Raw genomic sequence first — 26,850 nt, forward strand, 5'->3', positions numbered from 1 at the left:
AGGCTTCCGGGCACCTCAGATTCTCTGTGACCCAGTGGCTTTAGCTGGAAAGACAGGCGTTTAATATATATATCTCTGTTCTTTTTCTGTTGTTTGTTTCCCCTTCTCTCTCTCTTTTTCTAGGTCTGGAGCTTACTGGAGGAACAAAGCCCCCTTGATGTCTCCCCATTCCCTCCTGCCCCCTTCCTCTCTCCCTCTGCTCTTCTTCCTCCTCGTAGATAATAGGAAAGCCACTCTGAGCTTGAGGGGCACCAATTTCCTCAGTGGCCGGAGACCCGGAAGAACCCCCTTCAGCTGCGCCAACCAAGCCCCTCTTTGAGGACGGGATGAGCGATGAGACGGGCTCACTATATATCTCTCTCTCTATATATATCTCCCCTTCTGCCAGCCACAGGGCTTTCCCCACTCTGTCCACTCCAATCCTTGCCCCCTCCCTCCCCCCAACCCAGCCAAGAAGCACTGCATTGTGGGAACTGGAGTCACCAAGACATGCAGCTCAAGAAAGCCCTGCTTAGAATAATAATTTAAAAAGCAAGAGTCAAGGCAGAAGGAAATTTAGGACAAGGCAAGCTTGGACGGAAGACACGCCAAGAAAGATGGACTCGGGACCAAACCGGAGAGGAACCCAGCCTCACCTTTGGGGTCCTCAGCCCTTTTGCTCTTGCACTGTTAGGGTGCAGCAACCTAGGGACTTGGGGGGCTAAAGAATGGGCCAATAGAGGGGTTTGTGGGCAGCTTGTGGGCCTCTGATAATCCACTCTCCACCCAATTTCTTACGCCAATCCAGGCAACCCCTCAGGAGGTGAGAGAAAGCTTTGCTAAAACGGAAAGGTTGATTTTGGGACCACGCAGGCCAGTGTAAAACAACCCAACCCCAAAGGAGCTCTGCACGAGTCTCTGCCCTGAGAGTGCCTCCTCAGGAAATCTCAGACCAGGGCCTCATACAGGGGTGCAACAAGGCAGCCTCCCCTGCAAGTAGCTTTTTGGGAGAGGTGGGGGGTTCTGTTGGATACTTGCTGCTGCAAATATCAGCAACCTGCCCACCATTTAGGAATGGAAACCTTTAATCATACAATGCAGATTAAATAGGTCAGGGCCGGTATTTTGCAGATACGCTGCTGTTTAAAGCCACAGGAGCACTGGTGGAAATGCAGCCGTCCTCACCCTAAATAAACAGCCTGTCCAGACCCTCTCTCCCCACCGGGCTTTGAAGGAGCATGTCATTATATTCTCCCACCCCTGGAAACATCAACCCCAAAACCGCTCTCCCTGTTCTCTTCTCCTGGAAACTTTATCGCCACCCGTCGTATCGGCGTTTGGGATGGATGGATCAGAGTGGAAACTTCTATTTTTTCATATCAAAGGGAAATGTGCCTCTCCTCCACCCCCCAAGTATTTTGGTATTGCCATTCAGGGATCCAGAAATGCTTCGAGGATGGAGGAAACCTCAAAGAGGAAGGAGAAGGGTCAAAATAACCGAACAACTGGACGAGCAAACTTTTTGTTTTGAGCCTAAGATGGCATGTGAGGCTCCGGGGACCCCAGACGAAGTGATTAAGACAGAGAAACAAAAACTTGAAGGCTTTTCTGGTTGAGTTAGAAGAGGGCCTCTCTGGAGGAAGAGCCACATGCAAACCTGAAATTAAACCCGAACTCTTTTGGCCACCGTTTCCTGCCAGCTTCGCTTTGGGCAACACAGTCTGGCTGATGTAGGAGAGCCTTTCAAAGCAGGATACCAAAAACCACGCAGTGGGGAAAATGGAAACACCTGGACATTGAGTATCCGGCCAGCCAGAACTGGAGGGCAATGAAAATGCGATACGCCTTCCCGTTGTCATTCAGCGCATCCCTCACAAGATGAGCAGAGACAGACTGGATGCAGCCTATCCCCCATAAAGAGGCCGGCTGCAAGATCTCGTGAGTTGCCCACCTCTCCAAATCAGCCCCAACTCTCTCTCCAAATCAGCCGCGAGGTTGCCGCCAAAACTTCCCAGCATTCCTGAAGCCACCTGCGTCCATTTCGGCCAAGAGATCTTTTGGATTAACCACATTTTCTGCCAGCTGTTTCGCAGCTAATCTTTCCGCTCATCCCCCTCCCGCCATGCGAATCCATTCTTTGGTTTTTTGGAGAGGGTGGAAGAAAGGCAAAAAAAATCTCGAGAGAAACCAGACCTTAACCTTCGTATCTCCATATCCGAACATGTGAGGAGGGCATACTGCTCTTTCGCAAGCAGTTTTATACACCCGGTTGTCCTGCAGGGCCGTAATGGCAGAGCTGCTGTCCAGACCTTGTTTATGTTTGGGTGGCGATCTGAGGACACGGAACGGACTCCACGCTCACCGAGAGGGCAAGTCAAAGGATGCTCACCAAAGCTGGATCTCCAAACACAGGGTGTCTCTTCCGAAGTTAAGCTCCTTGCTTACCAGAAATTCCCCGTTCTCGGTACTGACTGAATTACCCATTCCTGATCTTTCTGCTCTGTCAGACCCCAGACCCAAAATACTTCTCTTCCCTTTCTGCTTAAACACACCCCACGCTCACTCTCCCCTCTTGAGTAGTTTGGTGTGTGTAAAGTTAACCCAACAAGCCCAGAGACCAAAACCTACTCATGACTCTTCCGCTTGCCCCCACTGCAAAACAGAAGGTCTTGTATTTATTTTTACCTATGTCTCCCCTAAGGATGGAGGGCTGGGGATATCAAACCGTAATCTCTCTCTCTCCCTCCGTGCTCAGAAACCTCTCATGCTCACAAGCGCTCTGGAATCAAGGTTATATACCATGAGGAAGGAAAGAGAAGAAAAAAGAAATATATGTTTACAAGTCTCTTTTGCTGATCCAGTAATTGTAAATAATTCCATTGCGATTAGCTGCAATTAAATTTTAAAAAAGGGTTTCCTATCCATCACCATGTTAACTTTTCTGATTTTAGAGGATTTTTTAATCTTTCTTTCTTTCTTTCTCTTTCTTTCTCTCTCTGTCCCTCTCTCTTTTTCTTTTCTTTTTCCCTTCTAGGGTGGGAGGTGGGTTTACTACTTGGACATTTTATTTAGAAGGAGAAAAGGGAAAAAATGAGGGGGGGAAATAAAGAAGGGGGGCCCCCCAAAATCAGAAGAACTTTTAGTGATGAGGAATTTTAAGAAAAACGAAGAGTTGGATTATATGTTTCAGACAATATCAATGCTTAAGTTATTGATTATTTATTGCCACTTTTAATAATTTAATTTTTTTCTGTCTAAATAAAATTAAATGAAAAACAAATCCAGTCTATGTTGCCGTCACTTAGAGGTACTGTAGTAGTTATGAAAAGTTGTGAAAAGAGGAGAGAAAAGGTGTCCTTGATTTGGCTAACATTTGCTGTCCTCCTGGGAAGGCAAGTGTTAAAAAAAATACATTTATATATTTGCCCCCATAAATGGTAACACACTATACGGGGGGGGGGTCAGAAAGATCACAAACAAACCATCAAAATGGAAAGATACCCCCCTCTTCCTTTTGGCACGACATTTAGCAATGTCTTGTTAACATACACAAAACTGTGAACATGCAAATGTTCATAGCATTGCCTTTCGAAGCGAGAAGATTGGTACTGTGTGACACAATAAAAACATTCCCACATTCGGTGAATCCGAACCTCATCAGTTGCAAAAACACTTTCATAAACTTCATTGCATCCTTTGACTTCATAGCAGTCCCCGGCAAGAAGGTAGCTTGGCATGTTCCCATTTTACAGCCTAGGAAAACTGAGGCAGAGAGCGTGGCTGTGTGGCCTTGGCTCAAGGCTGCTGGGGCAGGGCTTGAATCCCTGGCCACGATCCATCGCAGGATGTGTACACACAAAGACATGTGAATCGATTTAGTTTCCATTGCTATAAAAGGGTCTCCACGAAAACCTCCTCCGGGGTTTATAAACCAGGTCAGGGCTCCCAAACTGATTTAGGAGCTCCAGGACTATGGCGTGGAAGTGGACCATGTTCGCTTGGTCGTCCCAAGCGTGGAAGGGAAATGGAGACAGCAAATGCGATCGATATTTGCTGCTGCTGTTGGTCTGTAAACGACACAAGACCGATTAACACACCATTTACTCTGTTTCATTTTCGCCAAAATGCATGGGGCCAAGCATAACATAAACGCCGGGGTAATTCATTACATATATTATGTAATTTCACCACAGCGGGCAGCAAGACAGATAACCTTTGGCAGAAGATGAAATGCAGCAGAAGGAAAACAGCGCTGCATGCGGCAGCATTGGGGCTCGGTGGAGAATGAAGACTTTTTGACATCCGTGGCGTTCAGGCTCAAATAGGCCCCTCTCAGAAAAACAATGAGTGGTAAATTCTAGAGGAAGTTTGAATCTGAAACATAGCTGTCAACCGTCCCTTATTTGGCGGGAAACTCCCTTATCCCAGCGCCGAGTCCCGCTGCTGTCCCTTATTGATGATGTCCCTTAAATTTCCCAGGTTTCAAAGGAAGCAGCTCCTATCCCTCCCTCCCTGCCGGCCAGGGAGGAGGGAGGCTCCAACTGTGTTGCTTGGCTGCGTTGCTCACCCAATAAGGCGTCTAAGAACGACTGGGGGGTGGAGCTTGCATGCCTTGTGCCGATCAAATCGGCCGCGTTGCCTGGGGACACGCCTTTGCTCAGCGCTTCCCAGCGGAGAGGGGACGGTGGTTTCCCTTGCTGCATCCCCTTTGCTGGGTTGCTGCGCTGTGGGAACCACCGCTTGAGGCTTCGTTTGGCTGCTGGCTGGGCTTTCTGCCTTTGGCTCGGAGGGGCTCAGAAGTCGAACATACCTGTGCCGGGAAAATCCCTTATTTTGGCTGCTGATCCCTTATTTTCGAGGCTGCTGGTCCCTTATTTTCAAATCTGTAAGTTGACAACTATGATCTGAAATCCTTCAGGGCGAGTGTTGCGGACTTGGCGTGCAGGACAGGGGTGTCGGTGTCCGTTTGGTCCTCCTGATGAGCACACAGAACTTGGCAGGACAGTGTTCACAAGTGGGTCACAAGTCCTGGCCTGCAAGGCCGGTTGTCCTCAATTGTCCCGGATACTCCTTGCCGGAAGCCTCTAGCAACATCCTGCCGCTAGGGAGGGAAGCCATGTTGGAAAGACCTGTCCTGACGCTAGGGAAAGATGCCAAAACCTAGGCGTCGGGGAAACCTGCCATTTTGCGGGCTTAGCGTCACAGGAAGTCCTTTGTGATGGCCTCGGGGAAGTTGGGCGCGGCCATGAGGATGCCGATGGAACAGACGATGTGGACCAGAGCGAAGGTGACCAGGCACAGCCGGTCCAGGACGGCTGCCGCAAACTTCCACTGGCTGCAGGCGGCCTGGGCGGCGTCGCGGCCCCGGAAACACTGAGCCACATAGTGCAGTTCCTCCAGGATGCGGCCCAGCTCAGGCGCGGCAAGGAGTTCCTCGGGGCTGGAGGACGGCAGCTCCGGGGACGGGAGGAACGGGCGCGGCACGTCGGGGGGCTTGGCCGGGAGCAGCGCCGCAGGGTAGGCGAGGTTGCCGTTGGCCAGCGCCACGGGGAGACGGGCCTGGCGGGTGGGTGAGCTGCCGCCGTCGCTGCCGTCCGAGCTGCAACTCAGCAGGCTGGGGGCGCAGTGCGGGCGCTCCACTGGGTCCTCCCCGGGTTGGCGCATGCGCAGAAGCCAGGCCCCCCACTGCAAGACCACCACCTGGACCTGCGTGGAAATAGCAAGACAATAAGGGAGAGGGAATGGAGTTTACGGGCGAGGGGAAACAGGGACCCCGTTTATTACCAGACCGAGAAAGGAGGAGGGGTCCGCAAGGGAAGGGAAGAGGGAGCGGATCATCAGGGGAAGGTCAACAACAACTCGGAAAGCAATAAATGCTCTTGGGCCAAGTTCCCACCATACATCTGAAGTACTATGAGACCATTTTGGCTTCTCCCAAAGAATTCTGGGAGCTGTCATTTGTTAATGGTGTTGTGGGTTGGTAGGATGAGCTACAATTCCCAGAATCCCCTGGAAAGAGGGGTGGGCGGTTTCATTTTTTGTAATAAATTGAGATTAAATTTTCAAAAAAATGACATTCAGGCTTCCATACGTAAGACATTTTTCCAGCTTCCCATCCCATATTCCATGGTGATTTTATTTCTCACCTTCTACCGCACAAAACATTTCCTCTTTTATACCATCCCATCCATACTGCTTTCTCCAATTCCTCCCCTTGCTCATATTTTAAATCCTGCTTGTGAAGTTTGTCACGAGTTAAATACAGTCATATCTCGGGTTGAAGTTGCTACAGGTTGAGCGTTTTCGGGTTGCGCTCCGCGGCGACCCGGTAGTAACGAAACGCGTTACTTCTGGGTTTCACCGCTCGCGCATGCGCAGACACTCAAAATGACGTCACACGCATGCGCAGAAGAGGGTTGCGTTCGCTTCAGGATGCGGAGCTCTGGAACGGATCCCGTTCGTATCCAGAGGTACCACTGTAGTCCAAAAAGTGTTTCCGGCCTTCTGCAAAGCAATCATCGCTAGATTCTCTTAATCTGGCTGTTAACTTGGCCAGTTCTACATCATCCATCGCCTCACTTCCCCATTCTTTGGTGGGATCTTTTTGTGCGTAGAGAATCCTAGCCTCTGTTGTTACATACGTGGAAAAGAGGGATGGATTCCTCTCTTGAAATTGTAACTCTGTGAGGGGAATAGTGTCTCCTAGCAACCAGTCTCAGCACCGGTCACAAACTACAGCTCCCATGATTCTCTGGGGGAAGCCATGACAGTGATTATGGTGGGATCCTAGTGCTTTAAAAGGAATGCCGCAGAGCCAGACAGAGAAGTTTAAAGCGTTAAAATCAAGATGTGGAAAATATGGAAACGACACGGAGAGGCAGAACTGAGATGCGGAGATATGCTTCAAAGGTCCAGACTATGGGAAGCCCCGAAAAATTAATAATTATAATTCGGATGATAATTTGGTCTTTTTTATTTTAGTTCTTTATTTTTATTGGATTACGGTTTGATATGTTAATTGGATTTTTTTTTATTGGAAAATTAATAAAAACAATTTAACAAAAATAAAAGGAATGCCATGAATGTCGCCTACGTTGGATACAAGGCGCTCCGTGATAAACAAAGCAGCGATTCTGAAAACGGATTTTTTAAAAGCACTCACCCATCTTGGCATGCAGCCGCCGTCCGGGTCGTGATGGTGGTACTGGAGCACAAAGACTGTCGCGACCACAGAGAGGCTCACCATGCCCATCGTACTGGCAAAGTATTGTCCTAGAGGCAGAGAGAGAAAGGATTCTGAAATGCACATCAGGAAGGGTGGGAAGATCTTGCAGGATCACACCCTGCCTGATTCACACTTCCTGAATCAAAACGCTAACCAACAAGTCCTCCGAAATGTCTTGCAACCAAAATATGTAAGAAAATGCATGTGTTAGGAGGAAAGTTGCAGGGAAATGAATACATTTTCCCAAGAACAGCATACAAAAATGCAATGGGTTGGGGGAATTTGCTTGCAAAATTGTGTATGCTTGAGGATGTGCAGTAAAACGATTGTGAAATGTTGTGTTTGCTTTTTAAAAACCAAAAACGACACAGCGGCAAACTGGAAAATGAGAAACTAGAATTGACAGGTTTGTTCATCCCTACCTGGCAATGATATCCTAATTATTGTTTCTATAACATTTGCCTGCCTTCTGCTGGCATGCAACTAAGAACGAATAAGTCCATGTATTGACAGATGTGAGGCTTAAATGGAACTTCCAAGTACAGGGGCAGTATATCTCAGGAATCAGGGGTTTTTTTGAATTGCAAGGGGGTAGACTCAACCCTCACGGTCCCTTGCGACTATATAGTTTGACGATTCTATGATCTCTAAACCTGTACCAAGTGCCCATGTCAACCCGTCTCCCATCACATTTAGGAGCAGTAGTAATCAGTAATATCCATGGCAAAACGATGACGAAGTACCACAATGCAATATCAATATAAACACTTTATATAACATATATCAAACATCAATATGAAAAACCAAATCAACAGAATCTCATTAATCTCTGAAAGTAAGTCTTATAAGTCTCTGAAAGTCTTTGTAGACTATGCAGGTCTCTGAGAGAAGCAATGCGTCAGATTCTTATCTGGTGAAAAACAAGCCGTTAAAGCTTTGTTTTATGACGTCCAACGCCGCCGAAGTGGTCCGCAAACAGGCGCAGTGAACACTGATTCCAGATATACCCACTGTTTCCTAGAATTCTTCTTCAGCACAGCAGAAGGATACAGAAGTGCTTCATGAACCCATCTATATACGGTGAACGGAATTGTGTAACAACAATATATATGGAGCAGTGGTCATACAGTTATGTAACATAACAAGACTTGTAAGACTTACTTTCGGAGATTTATGAGATTCTGTTCATTTGGTTTTTCATACTGTTATATGTTCCACATAGATTATATCAAGAGTTTATATTGACATCGCATTGTTGTACTTTGTCATCGTGTTGCCTTGGGTATTACTGATAATTGTTTGCAACACAGGGGTTTAATTGTCTGGCTCCATCACATTTAGGAGCAGAGAGCACAATTAAGGTCTGCCCATCCCTGGGCAAACCAATCCACCTCCAGATCTCCCTCCCGTACATACCTATGAGCGGAATGGAGTCAGAGGTGGCCGGCATAACCTCCGCCACAAGCAGCATGAAGACAGTCAGTGAGAGGAGAACGGTGATGCCTGTCAAGGGGGAAACAGGCTGTTATTCCACTGGGTTTGAAGGAGCGTCTAAGTGAGAGAGGCAAAAAGCAACAACAACCCAAGGAAAATCTGCCAGGAGGCTCAGCTACCTCGAGCCACACTCCTCTGCCTCAGTCCTTCCTTCTGCAATATGGGTATAACAAACAGCGACCTTCATCGTGGGGCTGTTGTGAGAATCCACTCAGATAATATCTGCAAAGGGCTTCGAACGCCGGGGCTTCTGCTAGGTCAGACACCCCCAAACTCAGCCCTCCAGCTGTTTTGGGACTAGAACTCCCGTCATCCCTAGCTAATAGGACCAGTGGTCAGGGGTGGTGGGAACTGTAGTCCCAAAACAGCTGGAGGGCCGAGTTTGGGGGTGCCTGACCACTGGTCCCAACACCTCCTGGCAAATAGAAGGGGAAGAAATGGAGGCAGTGAGAGATTTCACTTTCTTGGGCTCCATGATCATTGCAGATGGTGACAGCAGCCACGGAATTAAAAGACGCCTGCTTCTTGGGAGAAAAGCAATGACAAACCTAGACAGCATCTTAAAAAGCAGAGACATCACCTTGCCAACAAAGGTCTGTATAGTTAAAGCTCTGGTTTTCCCATTAGTGATGTATGGAAGTGAGAGCTGGACCATAAAGAAGACTGGTTGCTGAAGAACGGATATTTTTGAATTCTGGTGCTGGAGGAGACTCTGGAGAGTCCCATGGACTGCAAGAAGATCAAACCGATTCATTCTGAAGGAAATCAGCCCTGAGTGCTCCCTGGAAGGACAGATCCTGAAGCTGAGGCTCCAAGACTTTGGCCACCTCATGAGAAGAGAAGACTCCCTGGAAAAGACCCTGATGTTGGGAAAGATGGAGGGCACAAGGAGAAGGGGACAACAGAGGACGAGATGGTGGGACAGTGTTCTCGAAGCTACGAACATGAGTTTGACCAAACTGCGGGAGGCAGTGGAAGACAGGAGTGCCTGGCGTGCTCTGGTCCAGGGGGTCATGGAGAGGCGGACACGACTAAACGACTAAACAACAACAAAAGTCCTAGGTAGTGGAAGGGGGGAGCCACGCAGGCAATAGTTAGCATAATTGTTCGGCTTGAATTGTTCTGCTTACCCAGGGAAATCTTCTCTCCGGAATCAGCTGGCAGAAGAAAGACCAGGAAGGTCATGGCTGAGAGGAGGAGGCAAGGAACCAGCATGTTGAGGGCGTAATAAAGTGTTCGGCGCCGCATGGTGACCGCAAAGGTGACGTCCAGGTAGGGCTCCCGGCAGCATTCGTAGAACACTTTGTTCTGACTGCCAGGCACACCTGTAGCAGGTGAGGAGGAAGAGGGAGTCAGTGTACGCCAGAGAATCAATCCGTTTCACTTTCTTCCTGTTTCTCATGGGGGGGTTTTGCCCCCCAGCCTGAGGTTCAGTTCTCCTCCACATGCCCACATCAGTTTGCAAACTTGCATTTTAAAAAGTCCTGCCGCACACCATTTTTGCAAAGCGATTTCCTAATACGTGGGTTTTTTTGCACATTATATGCGTTTCTATGCACGCTTCACCGCAGTATATGCATAAATATCACTCAGCTGGAGAAGCGCATTGCAAAATTCGGAGAAGTGTGAATTTGGGAGGGCGGCTTTGTTTAATTCATGTATTGGCTTGTAAAGTGTGGATTTGGTCAGTTTGGGTTTAAATGAGTACTCAGTTGAATTTCTCCCCCCATTCCGGAGTTGCTGAGCAACAGCAGATGGTTTAACGGCATTCCAGAGATTTCTGTGTGCAGGATGAGGTCAGTTGGCCTCTGGTACCTTTTGCGGGGAATTTTCACAAGTTTGATTTGGTCACGCCAGTCTAAGAAATCTGTCCCAACTGACGCCCCTCTCATTTACCCAAGTCTGCAAGGCCCAGGACTTCATATATAGGCATTTATGTGCATGTTTTACCCGGGCAGATGCAATTTTGTACTCCCAACTTGACTGTAAAACTGCCCTGCTAAGTGCAAATTAAGAAGGCTAATAATATTAATAATAGTAAATAAATAATAATAATAATAATAATAATAATAAATAATAAAAATAAATTTTATTTATACCCCGCCCTCCCCAGCCAAGACCAGGCTCAGGGCGGCTAACACCAAATTTAAAAGCAATTGGTTGAAATACAGCTTAAAAAACAAGATTAAAATACAACATTAAAACATTAAAATGCAGCCTCATTTCAGTGTAAACTCAAATCAGAAACGTTTTTTGGGGGATGAAAATGTCAAGTCTTCACCAAGGCTAACTATACAGACTGGTCCTACATGGGCCAGAAAAAAGCCAGGGAAGTCCCCAAATAGGATTTCCATCACAGAAGGTGAAAGGAAAAAGGAAAGAGGAGAAGGGGATCAAGTTGATTCCAAACTGTGTTCCAGTTTGCACTGTTTTTCAAAAAGCGTGAACAAGGCAGGTTTGCCTTTAAATGAGAACAAAGCTGAATTCCTTCCCCCAGCCCTGGCCGCAGGAGCCCTATTGTCTAAAATAACAATAAACCCAACCTCATGAGGGCTAGGAGCTTGGCGCTGGGTTTGCTGGAGGTTCCCCCTTACCCATGAGGTCCCACTCGCCATTGGCCACGTAGCCAGAGGTGTCCGTCTCCAGCATGCGCAGGTCAAGCAGCCAGCCGTCGTACGTCCAAGAGCCAAACTTCAGGTCACACTTCTGGGTGTCGAAGGGGAACCAGCGGACGTCGATTCGACAGGTGCTTTTCAAGATGCCTGGGGCAGGGGGAACGGGCCAAATGAGCCACACCAAGGTGGTGGTTGTTGTTGTTATGAACAGAAATTATATACATAGCCAAAATGCAACGGAAAAGACTTATGACAGGGGGCCCAAACTTTTTCCAAAGAGGGCCAGACTTGACGAAGTGAACATGCGTGAGGGCCGACCAAAACTTTTTTAGGATTGAAGTTGTTGAGCTTTTTATTACGAAGCCTTAAAATCGAGATGTGGAAAATATGGAAAGAACAAGGAAAAGCAGGACCAAGGTGTGGAGATCTGCTCCAGAGATCCAGTCCGTGGGGAGCCCCGAGAGAAATTATTAAATACCATTTGGACTAAAATTTTATCTTTTTTATTTTAGTTTTTTTTTAGTTTAATTGAAGTACAGTGGTGCCTCGCAAGACGAAATTAATTCGTTCTGCGAGTTTTTTCGTCTTGCGAAGCACCACTGTGCATTGACGGTTTCCCATAGGAATGCATTGGCGGTTTTTAAAAAAAGGCGCAAGACGTTACGTCTTGCGAAGCAAGCCCATAGGGAAATCCGTCTTGCGAAGCAACTCAGAAAACAAAAAACTCTTTCGCCTTGCGAGTTTTTCGTCTTGCGAGGCATTCGTCTTGCGAGGTACCACTGTATTATGATTGGATATTTAATTGGATGTTTTCTATTGGAAAATCAATTTTACCCAAAAGTTGTTGAACTTTTTTTAGGATTTTACGCCATGACATATACTGCCACGGGGGCTGGATTAAATTGACCGGTGGGCCGGATTAGGCCCCCAAAACGGACTTTCGACATGCCTGATTTATGATCATTATGCTGCTTTTGACCTGCTACAAAAATATATATAAATTTTTAGAAGTCGTCAGCAGGAGGCGCTCTAATTTAACATTTAACTCTTGTAATCGGTGACATATATGCTTCAAAGCGCCCCAGTATTTTGGAGATTTCCGAATAGGGATTCAGACCCTCGGGAATGGGGGGTGGGGGCTGGATGTACATTTCCAAAATATAAGTTAAAAAACAAATAAACTAAAACCTACATACAGCAACAGTGTTTTGTGTTGTGTAGGCTCCTACAATGTAAGCCATGAGCCCCCAATCATTTTATGTTAGAGCTTAATAATTATTTCACTATTAATATACTTCTTTTTAGTTGTATTTCGGTTCAATAATTGCCATATTTCCCCCCTCTATAAGACGCCCCCATGTATAAGATTTTGGGGGGAATCCCATTTAAGAAAATGGGGGGGAGATACTATCCGTGTACAAGACGAGCCCAGATTTTGAACATTAGAGTAAAAAAAACATAGTCTTATACGCAGAAAAGTACGGTGCTTTGATAAAATACATATTTTGTGATGTGCAAATGGCTCTAGATACCTATTAGGACCTTAAATTACCATATAGCATATGTTCAACACAAAAAAACAGTGACAGTTTGTTGTTGACAAAGGACAGCTGGACATATAAAGGACCCCATTACCTTCAGAAGCTGAGGGCCTCATCCAGCCTAAATCCCGCCCTGGATGTTCTGCATGTAGCCAGTCAGGAAAGGGCTGGCTAGCTATAAGTTGGATAGTTGTGGGAAGAGTTTATTTGAAGTTCCTGCATGGACCAATCGATAACAAACTGAGGCTACATTTTGCCGCTTTTTTAGGGCTTCCGAGTGGCAGATTAAAGCGCTCGCTTGGTATGTACCGTATTTTCCACTCCATAAGACGCACCTTTTCCCTCCTAAAAAGTAAGGGGAAATGTGTGCTCGTCCTATGGAGCGAATGCAGGGGGGAAGCAGTCAGGAAAAGCCCCCAAGAGCCACACACAAGCTCCACGCGGCTCTTGCGGGCTTTTCCCCAGGAGGGAGAAGGGACTGACGCAGCCAGTCAGTCCCTTCTCCCTCCTCATAGGAAAGCCCGCAGGAGCCACACACTCCTTAAAGGGTGCGTGGCTCCTGTGGGCTTTTGCAGGAGGTGGGGGTAATATCATAGCTGCACGTAGCCTCTCCCGGCCGGAGGGGCTGCGCGCGGCTAAAGAGGAAGCCAAGACAGCGAGCGGGATCCATTGCTGTCTTGGCTTCTTCAGCCGCGCGCAGCCCCTCCGGCCAGAGAGGCTGTGCGCAGCTATGGCACAAGCCAAGACCTCACCTGGAGTACTGTGTCCAGTTCTGGGCACCACAGTTCAAGAAGGACACTGACAAACTGGAACGTGTCCAGAGGAGGGCAACCAAAATGGTCAAAGGCCTGGAAACGATGCCTTATGAGGAACGGCTAAGGGAGCTGGGCATGTTTAGCCTGGAGAAGAGGAGGCTAAGGGGTGATATGATAGCCATGTTCAAATATAGAAAAGGATGTCACATAGAGGAGGGAGAAAGGTTGTTTTCTGCTGCTCCAGAGAAGCGGACACGGAGCAATGGATCCAAACTACAAGAAAGAAGATTCCACCTAAACATTAGGAAGAACTTCCTGACAGTAAGAGCTGTTTGACAGTGGGATTTGCTGCCAAGGAGTGTGGTGGAGTCTCCTTCTTTGGAGGTCTTTAAACAGAGGCTTGACAACCATATGTCAGGAGTGCTCTGATGGTGTTTCCTGCTTGGCAGGGGGTTGGACTTGATGGCCCTTGTGGTCTCTTCCAACTCTATGATTCTATGATTCTAAGACAGCCAGCGGGATGGATCCTGCTCACTGTCTTGGCTTCTTTGCTCTTTGGGGCTGGGGGGGGGCTTCCCCTGGCAGCCCCAAGAAGCTCTGGGAGAAGTGGACAATATTTCCCCCCCCCCCTTGATTTCCCCCTCTAAAAACCAGGTGCGCCTTATGGTCCGGTGTGCCTTATGGAGCGAAAAATACAGTATATATTGCTTGCTGTTTAGAAGAAAATCTTTCATCTTCTCACTCCCTTGTGTTTTGTATTACTTCTGAATCTCATTTTAAAAGAACCACCTTGCCTTTGGCAAAAGACACCACTTTCCCGCTATGTGACACCAAATCCGCCTCTCACCTGGGGGCAGCCACTGGCAGTAGCCGCTGGAGTTGACCAAGACGTTGGTGTGGAACGTGGAGTCAAACTCTTCATTGGCACTGGGGAGGGGAAGGAGAAGGGGAGGGGAAAAGTTGAAGAAGCTCAATGAAATCAGATTTTGTTCCTTTATATATCACCCCAAATGGGACGCGGGTGGCGCTGTGGGTTAAACCACAGAGCCTAGGGCTTGCCGATCAGAAGGTCTGCGGTTCGAATCCTCGCGACGGGGTGAGCTCCCGTTGCTCAGTCCCTGCTCCTGCCAACCTAGCAGTTCGAAGGCACCTCAAAGTGCAAGTAGATAAATAGGTACCGCTCCAGCGGGAAGGTAAACGGCGTTTCCGTGTGCGGCTCTGGTTCGCCAGAAGCGGCTTAGTCCTGCTGGCCACATGACCCGGAAGCTGTACGCCGGCTCCCTCGGCCAGTAAAGCAAGATGAGAGCCGCAACCCGAGTCAGTCACGACTGGACCTAATGGTCAGGAGTCCCTTTACCTTTACATTGCCCCAAACCCCTTAGCTACTCTACACGTCCAACAACATATGATAAAATGTACCTTCACATTTTTACATTTCCCTGTACATTTCCAGCACATACCTGACTCTGACATACATTTTTGCTAGTTTACTTGGCGTCAAGTACCATCTAGAGATCATCTACACGTAGTTTTCCTTCAATTTCCTATGTTAAATCAGATTTCTTTCCGGTTGCTTCAGCTGACACATCAGAGCACGTAAAGCATGGGCAGGCAAACTAAGGCCCGGGGGCCGGATCCGGCCCAATCACCTTCTCAATCCAACCCGTGGGAATCAGCATCTTTTTACATGAGTAGAATGTGTCCTTTTATTTAAAATGCATCTCCGGGTTATTTGTGGGGTACAGGAATTCGTTCATTTCCCCCCCCAAAAAACATAGTCCGGCCCCCCACAAGGTCTGAGGGACAGTGGACCGGCCCCTGCCGAAAAAGTTTGCTGACCCCTGACGTAAAGGCTTGTGTGATAGTCCTGTGCTAGGACGTGGGGAACCACTCTGGGTAGCTCCGAAGTCTAGGCGCAAAGCCTCTAGAGGAATAAAATTCTCTTCCTCTCCTTCCAGGGGTAAGCTGGTACCAGACGGGCTTCACTGGGGAGAGCGTTCTGCAAGGCTGGAGCCAACACCAAAAAGGCCCTTCTGCCTTGGTGCCACTCTCTGGACCTCCCTCAGAAGGGGGCATCCACCTGAGTCCAGAGAGGTTTGTATTGGTGGAAGCGCTCCAAAAAGAGATTGCTCCTTACAAGTCCTTGCAAAGGTTTCATTCTCTAGCTGAACTGCAGCTCCCAGCGGCACTAGCAAGCCCAGCCAGGGATGGTCAGAGCTGTGGTCCAGCTGCCTTTCTGAGTTCCTTGACCACTGGTTGACTTGGCCACCTGGCTCTTGTAGAAGCCCAACTTATTACCCACCCAGCCAACACCACCAAATATCCCAGCTTCAAGCTTCTCCCACCTGTTGTACAAAAGGATGTCAGGCTTCCAGACTTGGTTAGCTGCGAACCGCAGAGTCTTCACGCCGGGGTATTCCGATTCATTCCACTGCAGGTAATGGTCGTACCAGTACTGAGGGGGGGGGGGATAGATAGATAGATAGATAGATAGATGATAGATAGATAGATAGATAGATAGATGATAGATAGATAGATAGATAGATAGATAGATAGATAGATAGATGATAGATAGATAGATAGATAGATAGATAGATAGATAGATGATAGATAGATGATAGAGATAGATAGATGATAGATAGATGATAGATATAGATAGATAGATAGATAGATAGATAGATAGATAGATAGATAGATAGATAGATGATAGATAGATGATAGATAGATGATAGATAGATAGATAGATAGAGATAGATATAGATAAATAGATATAGATATAGATAGATAGATAGATAGATAGATAGATAGATGATAGATAGATAGATAGATAGATAGATAGATAGATAGATAGATAGATGATAGATAGATAGATAGATGATAGATAGATAGATAGATAGATAGATAGATAGATAGATAGATAGATAGATATAGATAGATGATAGATAGATAGATGATAGATAATTTATTACAGTCGGAGACCAGCTTATAAAACACACTTGGGGTTACAATCCCCGAAGGAAAACAAACATTTAAAATAATGTACAACAATAAATTTAAAATTTATAAATGCGATAAGTGTATAGACACTTAAAACTTTAAGATAAGCTACGGCAGATTGATGACCCAGAGTCACCCATGGAACCGAGTTTGGGGATTTTCTTAACGAACTAGTTCGGGTCAGGGGATGGTCTGCGCCTACAGATCTGTACACAGAATCTGGCGACCATCCGGGTTGTCTTACGATCTTTGCCTAACAGGAAAAAGTCAAATTTTTTGCTTTTCCGGGAGGTCAGCGAGCCTCACCAGCAGGGGATCAGTGGTCTCACTACGTGCCTCTTCATAAAAGGGACATCTAAAGAACAAGTGCTCTGGGCTTCCTATATCCCCCAATGAACAGGCGCAAAGTCTCTGGTCATATGGGACTTTTTTAAAGGATCCTTCCAGGACCGGCGAGGGCAGAGCCCAGCTTCTGGCGAGTGTAAAAGCCCTTCTTGCATTTTTGGATACGAGAAAGAAGCGATATGCTGCCGGTGCAGCTATATATCTCTCGATTTCTCCAATTTTATAGCAGGGGCACCTTAAGCAGTCCTGTTGTCTCTCGGTGTCTATGATTCTTTGCCTGACCGTAGCTTTTGCCTGGCCCAAGCCCAGACTTAGAAGGGCTTGAGGGGGGGCAAAACCCAGTTTCTGAAGGGTTTTGCCCCTCAAGAGGATCAGTGGGGCTATTCCTCAGGGGAGCAGTTTCACTGACAGCCATTTATAGATTAATGTTAGGTGGATATAAGCCTCCACTCCTACGGAGGGGTAAGAAAAATCAGCGTTCAAGGGACACTGCCAATGTTTCGTTCGGTTAGGGATAGGGTTAGGGTGTTGCTGCTGTTGTTTAAGGCGAAGTTGCCAATATTTAAGGGCCCGTTTGTCCTCCCACCCCAGGTGAGCTTCATCTGAAGCAACACAATGCATTGAAATAGTTACCACTACTTGGCAGGGAAGCAAGGTAAGCTTTGCAAGAGCTCAACTGCAACAAACAAATAAAAGTAGCAAGCAAAGTGAGCTTTGCAAGAGGTAAGCTGCTAAGATCAGAAGGGCTACTGATACAACACAGTCGATGCCGCAGTACAACAGGTACAACTGGTTTCTCTGCCCCCCGTAAGCCATGACCTTACCATCTGCAGCCAAACGTTGGTGGTCAAAACTTGGTTTTTCTCATCCTGCAAAAAAAATGGGGAGGGAAATGTTAAAAGCTCAGGAGTGAGGCATTAAGGAACTTCAGGTGGCAAATAAGGAGGGAAAGATCTCATAGAATCATAGAGTTGGAAGAGACCACAAGGGCCATCGAGTCCAACCCCCTGCCAAGCAGGAAACACCATCAGAGCACTCCTGACATATGGTTGTCAAGCCTCTGCTTAAAGACCTCCAAAGAAGGAGACTCCACCACACTCCTTGGCAGCAAATTCCACTGTCGAACAGCTCTTACTGTCAGGAAGTTCTTCCTAATGTTTAGGTGGAATCTTCTTTCTTGTAGTTGGGATCCATTGCTCCGTGTCCGCTTCTCTGGAGCAGCAGAAAACAACCTTTCTCCCTCCTCTATGTGACATCCCTTTATATATTTGAACATGGCTATCATATCACCCCTTAACCTCCTCTTCTCCAGGCTAAACATGCCCAGCTCCCTTAGCCGTTCCTCATAAGGCATCGTTTCCAGGCCTTTGACCATTTTGGTTGCCCTCATAATGTACAGGTCCCCAAGGAAAACCCCAAGATGGACAGGGGAGGGGAAGGGAAAGTGATATATTTGATGTGCATTGTTTCCATATAAGCCCTTCCAGGCTCAGGATCTTACCACATCCATGATCTGCATGAGGCTCAGGGTGAAGTGGACGGTTATGGGCTGTGCGTCATCCCCCACCGGCCTTTCTAGGGGGGTATAATTCTCCATCAAGGCTTTCAGCAGCTGCCGCTGGTAGACGCCTCCTTGAGAGCCTGAAAAATCGCACATGAGATAATAATAATAATAATAATAATAATAATAATAATAATAATAATTTATACCCCGCCCATCTGGCTGGGCCTCCCCAGCCACTCTGGGTGGCTTCCAACTGAATATTAAAAATACAGCATCAGACATTAAAAACTTCCCTAAACAGGGCTGCCTTCAGATGTCTTTTAAAAGTAAAATAGTTGTTTATTGCCTTGACATCTGCTGGGAGGGCGTTCCATAGGGTGGGCGCCACCACCGAGAAGGCCCTCTGCCTGGTTCCCTGTAACCTCACTTCTCACAGGGAGGGAACCGCCAGAAGGCCCTCGGAGCTGGACCTCAGTGTCCGGGCAGAACGATGGGGGTGGAGACGCTCCTTCAGGTATACTGGGCCGAGGCCGTTTAGGGCTTTCAAGGTCAGCACCAACACGTTGAATTGTGCTTGGAAACGTACTGGGAGCCAATGTAGGTCTTTCAGGCCTGGCTAGTCCAGCATCCTGTTCTCACAGCGGCCGACCAGATTGCCTGTGGGAAACCAGCAAGCAGGATTCGAACACAAGACCATCTCTCCCTTCCTGAGGTTTCCAGCATCTGGTCTTCAGAAACATCGCTGCCTCATTTTGGACAAAGAGCTAAGGCATGGTGGCTGTTAGGCATCGACAGCCCTCTCCAATTCCCAGAGTGGTTTGCCAATCCCTCCTTCCCAGGGAACTCTGGGAACTAGAAGTCTCTTAATAACTCTCGGCACCTTTAAACTACAAATCCCAGTATCCTTTGGGGGGAAGCCATGACTATTTAAAGGGGTACGGTTGTGGTTTTAAATTCATGGCGCAGATGGGGACCTGGTAAATCTTCAACCAAAGAGAATGAAGAGGATCCTTTTCACTGTTCGTTCATAGGACAGGCTGTTGAAAAAATGTACTGTAATAAACGAAAATTCTGCCCTTATTCCTTTATGGGGGACACAAGAGCCCTTATAGAATCCTTTGTAGGTTCTTCATCGGTCAGAGAAAAGAACAGAGGCCAGCCAGAGAATATTGAGAAGCAAAGCAGCTCGTAAGCCTGATCTTTATTGAACTGTTGCAACAGGGTGCTCCTCTCACACGCAGGAAAGGAGGAGGACCCAGAACAAAGGTGTGTCCGCCCTTATATAGACATTTTAAATTCCCTGCCCTAGAGCTCAAGACCACCCCTCAGATACATCACACCTACATAACAGAAAAGGCGGTCTACAGCAGAAATCTGAGTGCATTGTTTATCTCCTGTCTGGCAGGTTACCTCTTATTGCTTACTTGATTGGATACCCTGGGGAGCCTGGCCAGTCCTTTGTAATGATAAATACACCCTATTCATATACAGACATACCCTTAAGACAGGATTTGTGAAGGAAAAGGCTTTTCCATTTTCCTTTAACTTTGCAGAGAAAACATTTGGTCAGTTTGGGAGTCAAAATGTCTTCATGGCTGTTTTCCTGTGCTGCTTCAGACATGCGGTTTATATATTTATATATATATACATAAGGGTCACGCGACCCTCGTGAAAACAGGAGTGTTTCAAATGCATGAGTCTGCTCCTGTTTCCACCTCTCGTGTGCGTCTGGTTAAGTCGTTTTGTCCATTTTACTGGTTCACGGTTTTTCTTCCTTCCTTGGGGCGACAGGGGTGTTGTGAGTCCTGTCTCCCGGGGCTGCTTCTTCCATCTCCGCCTGGCTCCGAATTTTCACTGCCTTGGGCGATGGCTGCAGGGCATCCGTGAGCTTCTCTGCTTGTCATTCGCTGCTAGCAGAGCCTTGAAGCTGCCGCAGCCGCGAACGAGCCTCTTTGGGCCTGAAGCTTTAAACGAAGCCGAAGATTGGAGGCTGCGAAAACCGTGGAGCTGAAAGCCTGGGTCGCTGCTTCGTTTAGAACAGGCAATGAGCTTGTAAGCTCAGGAAGACCCCAGTTCTAAACTCGACTCTGATCCCATCGTTGTCGCCACTGTTATTGTTTTGTTTCAAATTCAGCTATTCATTTCGCTTTCCAAAAGCCGTGACCCCTCTACACATGGTTACCTGGAATAAGCGGGGATTACTCTCAAATGTGTGTCTGAGACGTGGGTGGCGCTGTGGGTTAAACCACAGAGCCTACGGCTTGCTGATCAGAAGGTCGGCGGTTCGAATCCCCACGACAGGGTGAGCTCCCGTTGCTCGGTCCCTGCTCCTGCCAACCTAGCAGTTCGAAAGCATGTCAAAGTGCAAGTAGATAAATAGGTACCATTCCAGCAGGAAGGTAAGCGGCGTTTCCGTGCGCTGCTCTGGTTTGCCCAAAGCGGCTTAGTCATGCTGGCCACATGACCCAGAAGCTGTACGCCGGCTCCCTCGGCCAGTAAAGCGAGATGGGCGCCGCAACCCCAGAGTCGGCCATGACTGGACCTAATGGTCAGCGGTCCCTTTACCTTTTGTTGTTCTTGTTTAGTCATGTCCGACTCTTCGTGACCCCCTGGACCAGAGCACGCCAGGCACTCCTGTCTTCCACTGCCTCCCGCAGTTTGGTCAAACTCATGCTGGTAACTTCAAGAACACTATCCAACCATCTCGTCCTCTGTCGTCCCCTTGATGTATGGAAGTGAGAGCTGGACCGTAAAGAAGGCTGATCGCTTTTGAATTCTGGTGCTGGAGGAGACTCTTGAGAGTCCCATGGACTGCAAGAAGATCAAACCGATCCATTCTTCAGGAAATCAGCCCTGAGTGCTCACTGGAAGGACAGATCCTGAAGCCGAGGCTCCAATACTTTGGCCACCTCATGAGAAGAGAAGACTCCCTGGAAAAGACCCTGATGTTGGGAAAGATGGAGGGCACAAGGAGAAGGGGACGGCAGAGGACGAGATGGTGGCACAGTGTTCTTGAAGCTACCAGCATGAGTTTGACCAAACTGCGGGAGGCAGTGGAAGACAGGAGTGCCTGGCGTGCTCTGGTCCAGGGGGTTACGAAGAGTCGGACATGACTAAACAACAACAACAACAAATGGAGTTATCTGACCGCCGAGCTGTCTGAAGGCAATCCTATATGAGGAAGTTTAAAAAAAAAATGTTTAATGTTTTATTATGTTTTTTAATATATTGGAAGCTGCCCAGAGTGGCTGGGGCAACCCAATAAGATGTGTGGTGTATAAAAACAGTAAAATTATCATTATGGAATGGAACGTCCCTATTTTCATCGGAGAAATATTGGAGGGCATGGGAACAGTCTCCCTCGGGTAGCTGCAGACTCTCCTTCCTTGGAAGTTTTTAAACAGAGGTTGGGCGGCCATCTGTCACGGATGCAATACTTGAGATTCGAGCGTTGAAGGGGGGTTGGACTAGATGACCCTTGAGGGCCCTGCCAACTTTTTAGTTTAGAGAAAATGTTAAGAGGTGGCACGATAGTAGCGTATAAAATTACACATGGCACAGAGAAAATGGGTAAAGCTTTTTAGAAATGTTATTCCAAAGGTTATTCCAAAAAAAATAATGTTTGGAATAACCTTTCTAAAAAGACCAGAGGCAATTCTGTTAAGTATTGTTGGCAGGGACATCCTGAATGACTTTAGGGAGGTATTTTTATACGCAATGGCTGCAGCTCAGACTTTGGTGGCAAAGGGGTGGAAGGAAGAAGAAGTCCTGACAATAACAAATTGGCATAACAAGCTACAAGAATTTGCTGAAATGGCACAGTTGACAAATAGCCTGAGAGGCATTTCAAAACAAAAAATTATGGAAAAGAGGGACAGACATAAGATATATGCTCAAAAATACAGTAAAGGTTTGCTATCTACGCTAGCATTCGATTGATGTTGGAGAGAGACTGAGCTGAGAAATAAGACCAAGGGTACATATTGATATGGGACGCTGGTGGCGCTGTGGGTTAAACAACTGAGCCTAGGACTTGCCGATCAGAAGGTCGGCGGTTTGAATCCCCGCGATGGGGTGAGCTCCCGTTGCTCGGTCCCTGCTCCTGCCAACTTGCAGTTCAAAAGCACACCAGTGCAAGTAGATAAATAGGTACCACTCCGGCAGGAAGGTAAACGGCGTTTCTGTGTGCTGCTCTAGTTCGCCAGAAGTGGCTTAGTCATGCTGGCCACATGACCCGGAAGCTGTACGCCGGCTCCCTCGGCCAGTAAAGCGAGATGAGTGCCACAACCCCAGAGTCGGTCATGACTGGACCTAACGGTCAGGGGTCCCTTTACCTTTACTTTACATATTGATATAGGAATGTATTAGATAAAGCGTAAAGAAATATACAATAATAAGAGTACATTCATTTGAAAAAAAGGAATATACAACGGGATAGACAGGAAGTCCAAAGTGTTGGTATATATATGATTTTGGAATAGTTTTTTGCCCTTGTTTTTTTTCCTTCTTCCTTTTAACATATAAACTTTGTATACATGTTGAAAAATATAGTATGATAAGCCTTGTGATGTACAGTGGTACCCCGCAAGACGAATGCCTCACAAGACGGAAAACCCGCTAGACGAAAGGGTTTTCCGTTTTTCGATGCGCTTCGCAGGACGAATTTCCCTATGGGCTTGCTTCGCAAGACGAAAATGTCTTGTGATTCTTGCGATTTTTTTTCGCTCCCCACCCCCTTTTTCTAAGGCACTAAGCTGCTAATAGCCTTTTAGCAGCTAATCCGCTAATCCCTTAAGCCTTTAATAGCCGCTAATAGCTGCTAAACCGCTAATTGGGTTGCTTCGCAAGACGAAAAAACCGCTAGACGAAGAGACTCGCGGAACGGATTGATTTCGTCTTGCGAGGCACCACTGTAATATGATAATGTTTACTGATGTAACCTAAGAACTTTAATAAATAAAATTCTAAATAAATAAATCAAAGAGAAAGCTTTTCTCCTTCCCTCAGAGCCCCACGGACACCCAAGGAAGCGGGACATAGAATGAAGCTTGCGATGCGCTTCTGATCCCAGTAAGGGGGCAGTCTGCCCCCTGTGGATTGCCTCCAGCCCCCCTGGGAGTCAGAGGGGGCGCTGCCTCTCAACATGGATACGCCAGGGATAAAGAGGTGTTGACAGGCCCCTTTCCTCTTCACACGCCTTTCCCTGATCCCTTCTGAAAGGCGTCTCAGCCCCTCGGCCGCCAGAACCTGCAAAGCCCATAAATAAATTAAGCGCCGCTGAGGCTGAAGCAATCTCCATCCCTCCTGTGTTCGGAATCTACCTTCCTGCCAATTTCAGAAAACGCAAACCTCCAGTACAGTGGTACCTCGGGTTTAGAACTGAATCCATTCCAGAGGTCTGTTCTTAGTCTGAAACTGTTCTTAACCTGAAGCACCACTTTAGCTAATGGGGCCTCCCGCTGCCGGAGCAGGATTTCTGTTCTCATCCTGAAGCAAAGTTCTTAACCCGAGGTACTATTTCTGGGTTAGCGGAGTCTGTAACCTGAATGAAGCGTCTGTAACCTGAAGCATCTATAACCCAAGGTACCACTGTATCTTGTATTCCGGAAATGTACATCCAGGTGTTTTTTTCTTTCTTTCTGGAGGTCCGTTCTTAACCTTAAACTGTTCTTAACCTGAGGTACCACTTTAGCTAATGGGGCCTCCCACTGCTGCCGTGCCGCCGGAGCACAATTTCTATTCTCATCCTGAAGCAAAGTTCTTAACCCGAGGTAATATTTCTTTTTTTAAAAAATATAATTTTTATTAACAAACCAATCAAATCACATTAATTCCAAATTACATAGCCAAATTTTTAAATTTTTGTTGGGGGTACCCACCGAGGTAATATTTCTGGGTTAGCGGAGTCTGTAACCTGAAGCATCTGTAACCTGAGGTACCACTGTATCTTGTATTTTGAAAATGTACGTCCAGGTGTTTTGCTTAACCTCAGGTTAAGCAAAGTTCTTAACCCGAGGTACTATTTCTGGGTTAGCGGAGTCTGTAACCTGAAGCATCTGTAACCTGAAGCGTCTGTAATCTGAAGCATCTGTAACCCGAGGTACCACTGTATTGTGAGAGGTTGGGATGGAAGAAACAGCTTTGCTGTGCAGTTTCCCACACACCCACTATTGACACAACAACAACAACAACAACAACAACAACAACAACAACAACAACACACACACACACAAACTGGCCGGATCCATCCTGGAACAAGACAGAGGGAGGCGGGTGGAAAAGGATGCGGAGACGAACCCCCTTTTAACTTGAGACCCTAAACGAAACTGACAAGGCAGCCTGCCCATTCTCCCACCTTCCGAAGAAACGGAGGCTATGTATGAAATTAAACTCAGCAAGCATGAAATAAGCTAGGCAGTGGTAGTGGGGGTAAATTGGAAGGGGGGGGGAGTCAGGAAAGCTAGACGACCCAGTCAAATTTGCTTTTATTCCTGCAAAGCGTAAAACCCGAAGAGAGAAAGGGGGGAAAAGAGGTTTTATAGGAGGTTGGGAAACCAACCCAGGCCCCAATTTTTATCCCTCTGTAAGGACAGGAAACGGGGAGGGTTTTCGTCCTGACTCCGGCTTGAAATCATAGGGCAGAAAGTGGGTTTTTCCTGACATCTTGGGAGATCACCTAGTCCTAAAATGCTAAAAGATCTCGCTGTTTATAGGGGGAAAGACAAAAGCTTTCCTTTTAGAAAAACACCAGACCTGTTTCAAAGCCCTGGGAGATTTGACAATGTTCCAGGCTTGCTTTTTATCTCTCATCCAATCCATCCTGCAAAATCCTTCTTGGAAACAGCTGGAGATCTGCTCCCCTCTGCCTTTTTTGAGGTTTTCGGTTTCTTGTGTTCCGCGGCGGGGAAAAGAAATATTTTTTTGCATACCTGGTCAGGGGAGTGGTGGAGGGGGAAGAGAAATGGGGGCACAGATAATAAAGAGAGGAAGTTACCTTGGAAGAGGAGGAAGATGCTGAGGGCACAAATCCGGGCAGAGGGGTCCATGTCCGCAACCGGATCGCGGAAAGGAAAAGGGGGCAACGGAGACACCACCACCCCCAAGCTGGTGCCAACTAGTCTGCCTTCCTCATCGCGCTCTGTACTGGCTCAGCGGAGGACGCACAGCTCACTCACTGAGGGAAACAGCGAGAATCTTTATTTAGAAGAGGCTGGGGAGGGGAAGGAAAGAGGAGAACGAAACATCATCATTGCCCACTGGACGCATTTCAGCTCTCATTAATTCAATCATTTCAGGGCTGTTTTGGCTGGAGAGATTTTAAGAGCCACATGAGCTCTTTAGAAGGTCAGCGTTAATGGGACTTAGAAGGGGCATTAATTTCATGGCATCTCTCTCCCTCCCTCCTTCTCTCTCTCTCTCTCTCTCTCTCTCTCTCTCTCTCTCTCTCACACACACACACACACACATTAAAAGACCATTAGAGATTAGGCAAACAGGAGATGAAGGAGAGATTGGAAGAGAGCGGCAGGTAGAGCAGATTTGCAGTGCAGTCGTGTAGATGTATACGCCAAAGGAAGTTCAGAAAGGAGCTGATCTCCCCGCAATAATTGTGAACTTAAATCAGCAGAATCTTACAGATGGGTATCAGGGATGAATGAATCTGTCCATTTCGGTTTCTCCGGCGTTGCTCGTGTTTTTTTTTTCCAATCTCAAGTTCGTTTCTCCACATTTTCACACGGTCTCCTGGTTTTATTCCTCACAAAAAGACATCAACATTTCAGGGCTCATTTATCCATATGTGCATTTGCCGATACTCATGTTCTCCTATTAGGGACATATTTTTTTTTGCAAATCAACTTCCAGGGATGTTATCTTCACCAATATACGTATTTTTATGCACATTTTGTCCCAGCTGGTGCATTTTTTAATCACAGCACTTGGCTGGACAGCTGCACTGCAAAAATTTGGGGAAGTACAAATTTCGAGGGACAGCAGAGTTTCGTTTCATGCATTGTTTCATAAAGTGCAAAATCAAGCAATTTCACCTTTAAGCATGAACTGAATTCAATTTATCCCTCTTGTACCTTGGGTTAAGAACTTTGCTTCAGGATGAGAACAGAAATCGTGCTCCAGCGGTGCAGCAGCAGCAGGAGGTCCCATTAGCTAAAGTGGTGCTTCAGGTTAAGAACTGTTTCAGGTTAAGAACGGACCTCCGGAACGAATTAAGTACTTAACCCAAGGTACCACTGTATTGTGTTGTAATTTTAGATTGGAGGAAGTTCATGCATATGTATTGGTTTAATAAATAACAGCTATGTATATTAAATGGGATGCGGGTGGTGCTGTGGGTTAAACCACAGAGCCTAGGGCTTGCCTATCAGAAGGTCGGCGGTTC

At 47.1% G+C, this 26,850-nt stretch overlaps 2 protein-coding genes across 4 annotated transcripts in view; one reads left to right on the top strand and one right to left on the bottom strand.

Annotated features, from left to right (window-relative positions):
* CELF3 (CUGBP Elav-like family member 3) overlaps nt 1-3,077 on the top strand; it is an 86,959-nt gene extending 83,882 nt beyond the window's left edge. For all 3 annotated transcript variants that reach the window (XR_014505765.1, XM_083416669.1, XM_083416668.1), the window contains one exon: nt 124-3,077. The gene's annotated coding sequence lies outside the window, so the exon portion shown is untranslated. The remainder of the gene's footprint in view (nt 1-123) is intronic.
* Nucleotides 3,078-4,109: 1,032 nt separating this feature from the next.
* On the bottom strand, nt 4,110-25,851 carry LOC310666074 (neuronal acetylcholine receptor subunit alpha-7-like). The gene is made up of 10 exons (XM_083416651.1): nt 25,450-25,851; nt 18,453-18,592; nt 17,776-17,820; nt 15,955-16,064; nt 14,457-14,536; nt 11,293-11,460; nt 9,829-10,023; nt 8,621-8,707; nt 7,142-7,251; nt 4,110-5,685 (listed from the first exon to the last, which is right to left on the bottom strand). The coding sequence occupies exons 1-10, from the start codon at nt 25,499-25,501 to the stop codon at nt 5,179-5,181; spliced, it is 1,494 nt and encodes a 497-aa protein (XP_083272777.1). The 5' UTR covers nt 25,502-25,851; the 3' UTR covers nt 4,110-5,178.
* Between the last annotated feature and the right edge of the window lie 999 nt (nt 25,852-26,850).

This window comes from Podarcis tiliguerta, assembly GCF_965153285.1.
Source record: "Podarcis tiliguerta genome assembly, chromosome: 16".
NCBI classification, from domain to species: domain Eukaryota; kingdom Metazoa; phylum Chordata; class Lepidosauria; order Squamata; family Lacertidae; genus Podarcis; species Podarcis tiliguerta.

Excerpts from the sequence above, each read along its gene's own strand:
- LOC310666074 (XM_083416651.1), bottom strand. The coding sequence starts at position 25,501 with ATGGACCCCTCTGCCCGGATTTGTGCCCTCAGCATCTTCCTCCTCTTC. Across the intron at positions 16,065-17,775 it reads CCAACGTTTGGCTGCAGATG|TACTGGTACGACCATTACCT; the intron begins GTAAGGTCATGG and ends CCCCCCCCTCAG. Across the intron at positions 8,708-9,828 it reads CGGAGAGAAGATTTCCCTGG|GCATCACCGTTCTCCTCTCA; the intron begins GTAAGCAGAACA and ends CCCCCTTGACAG.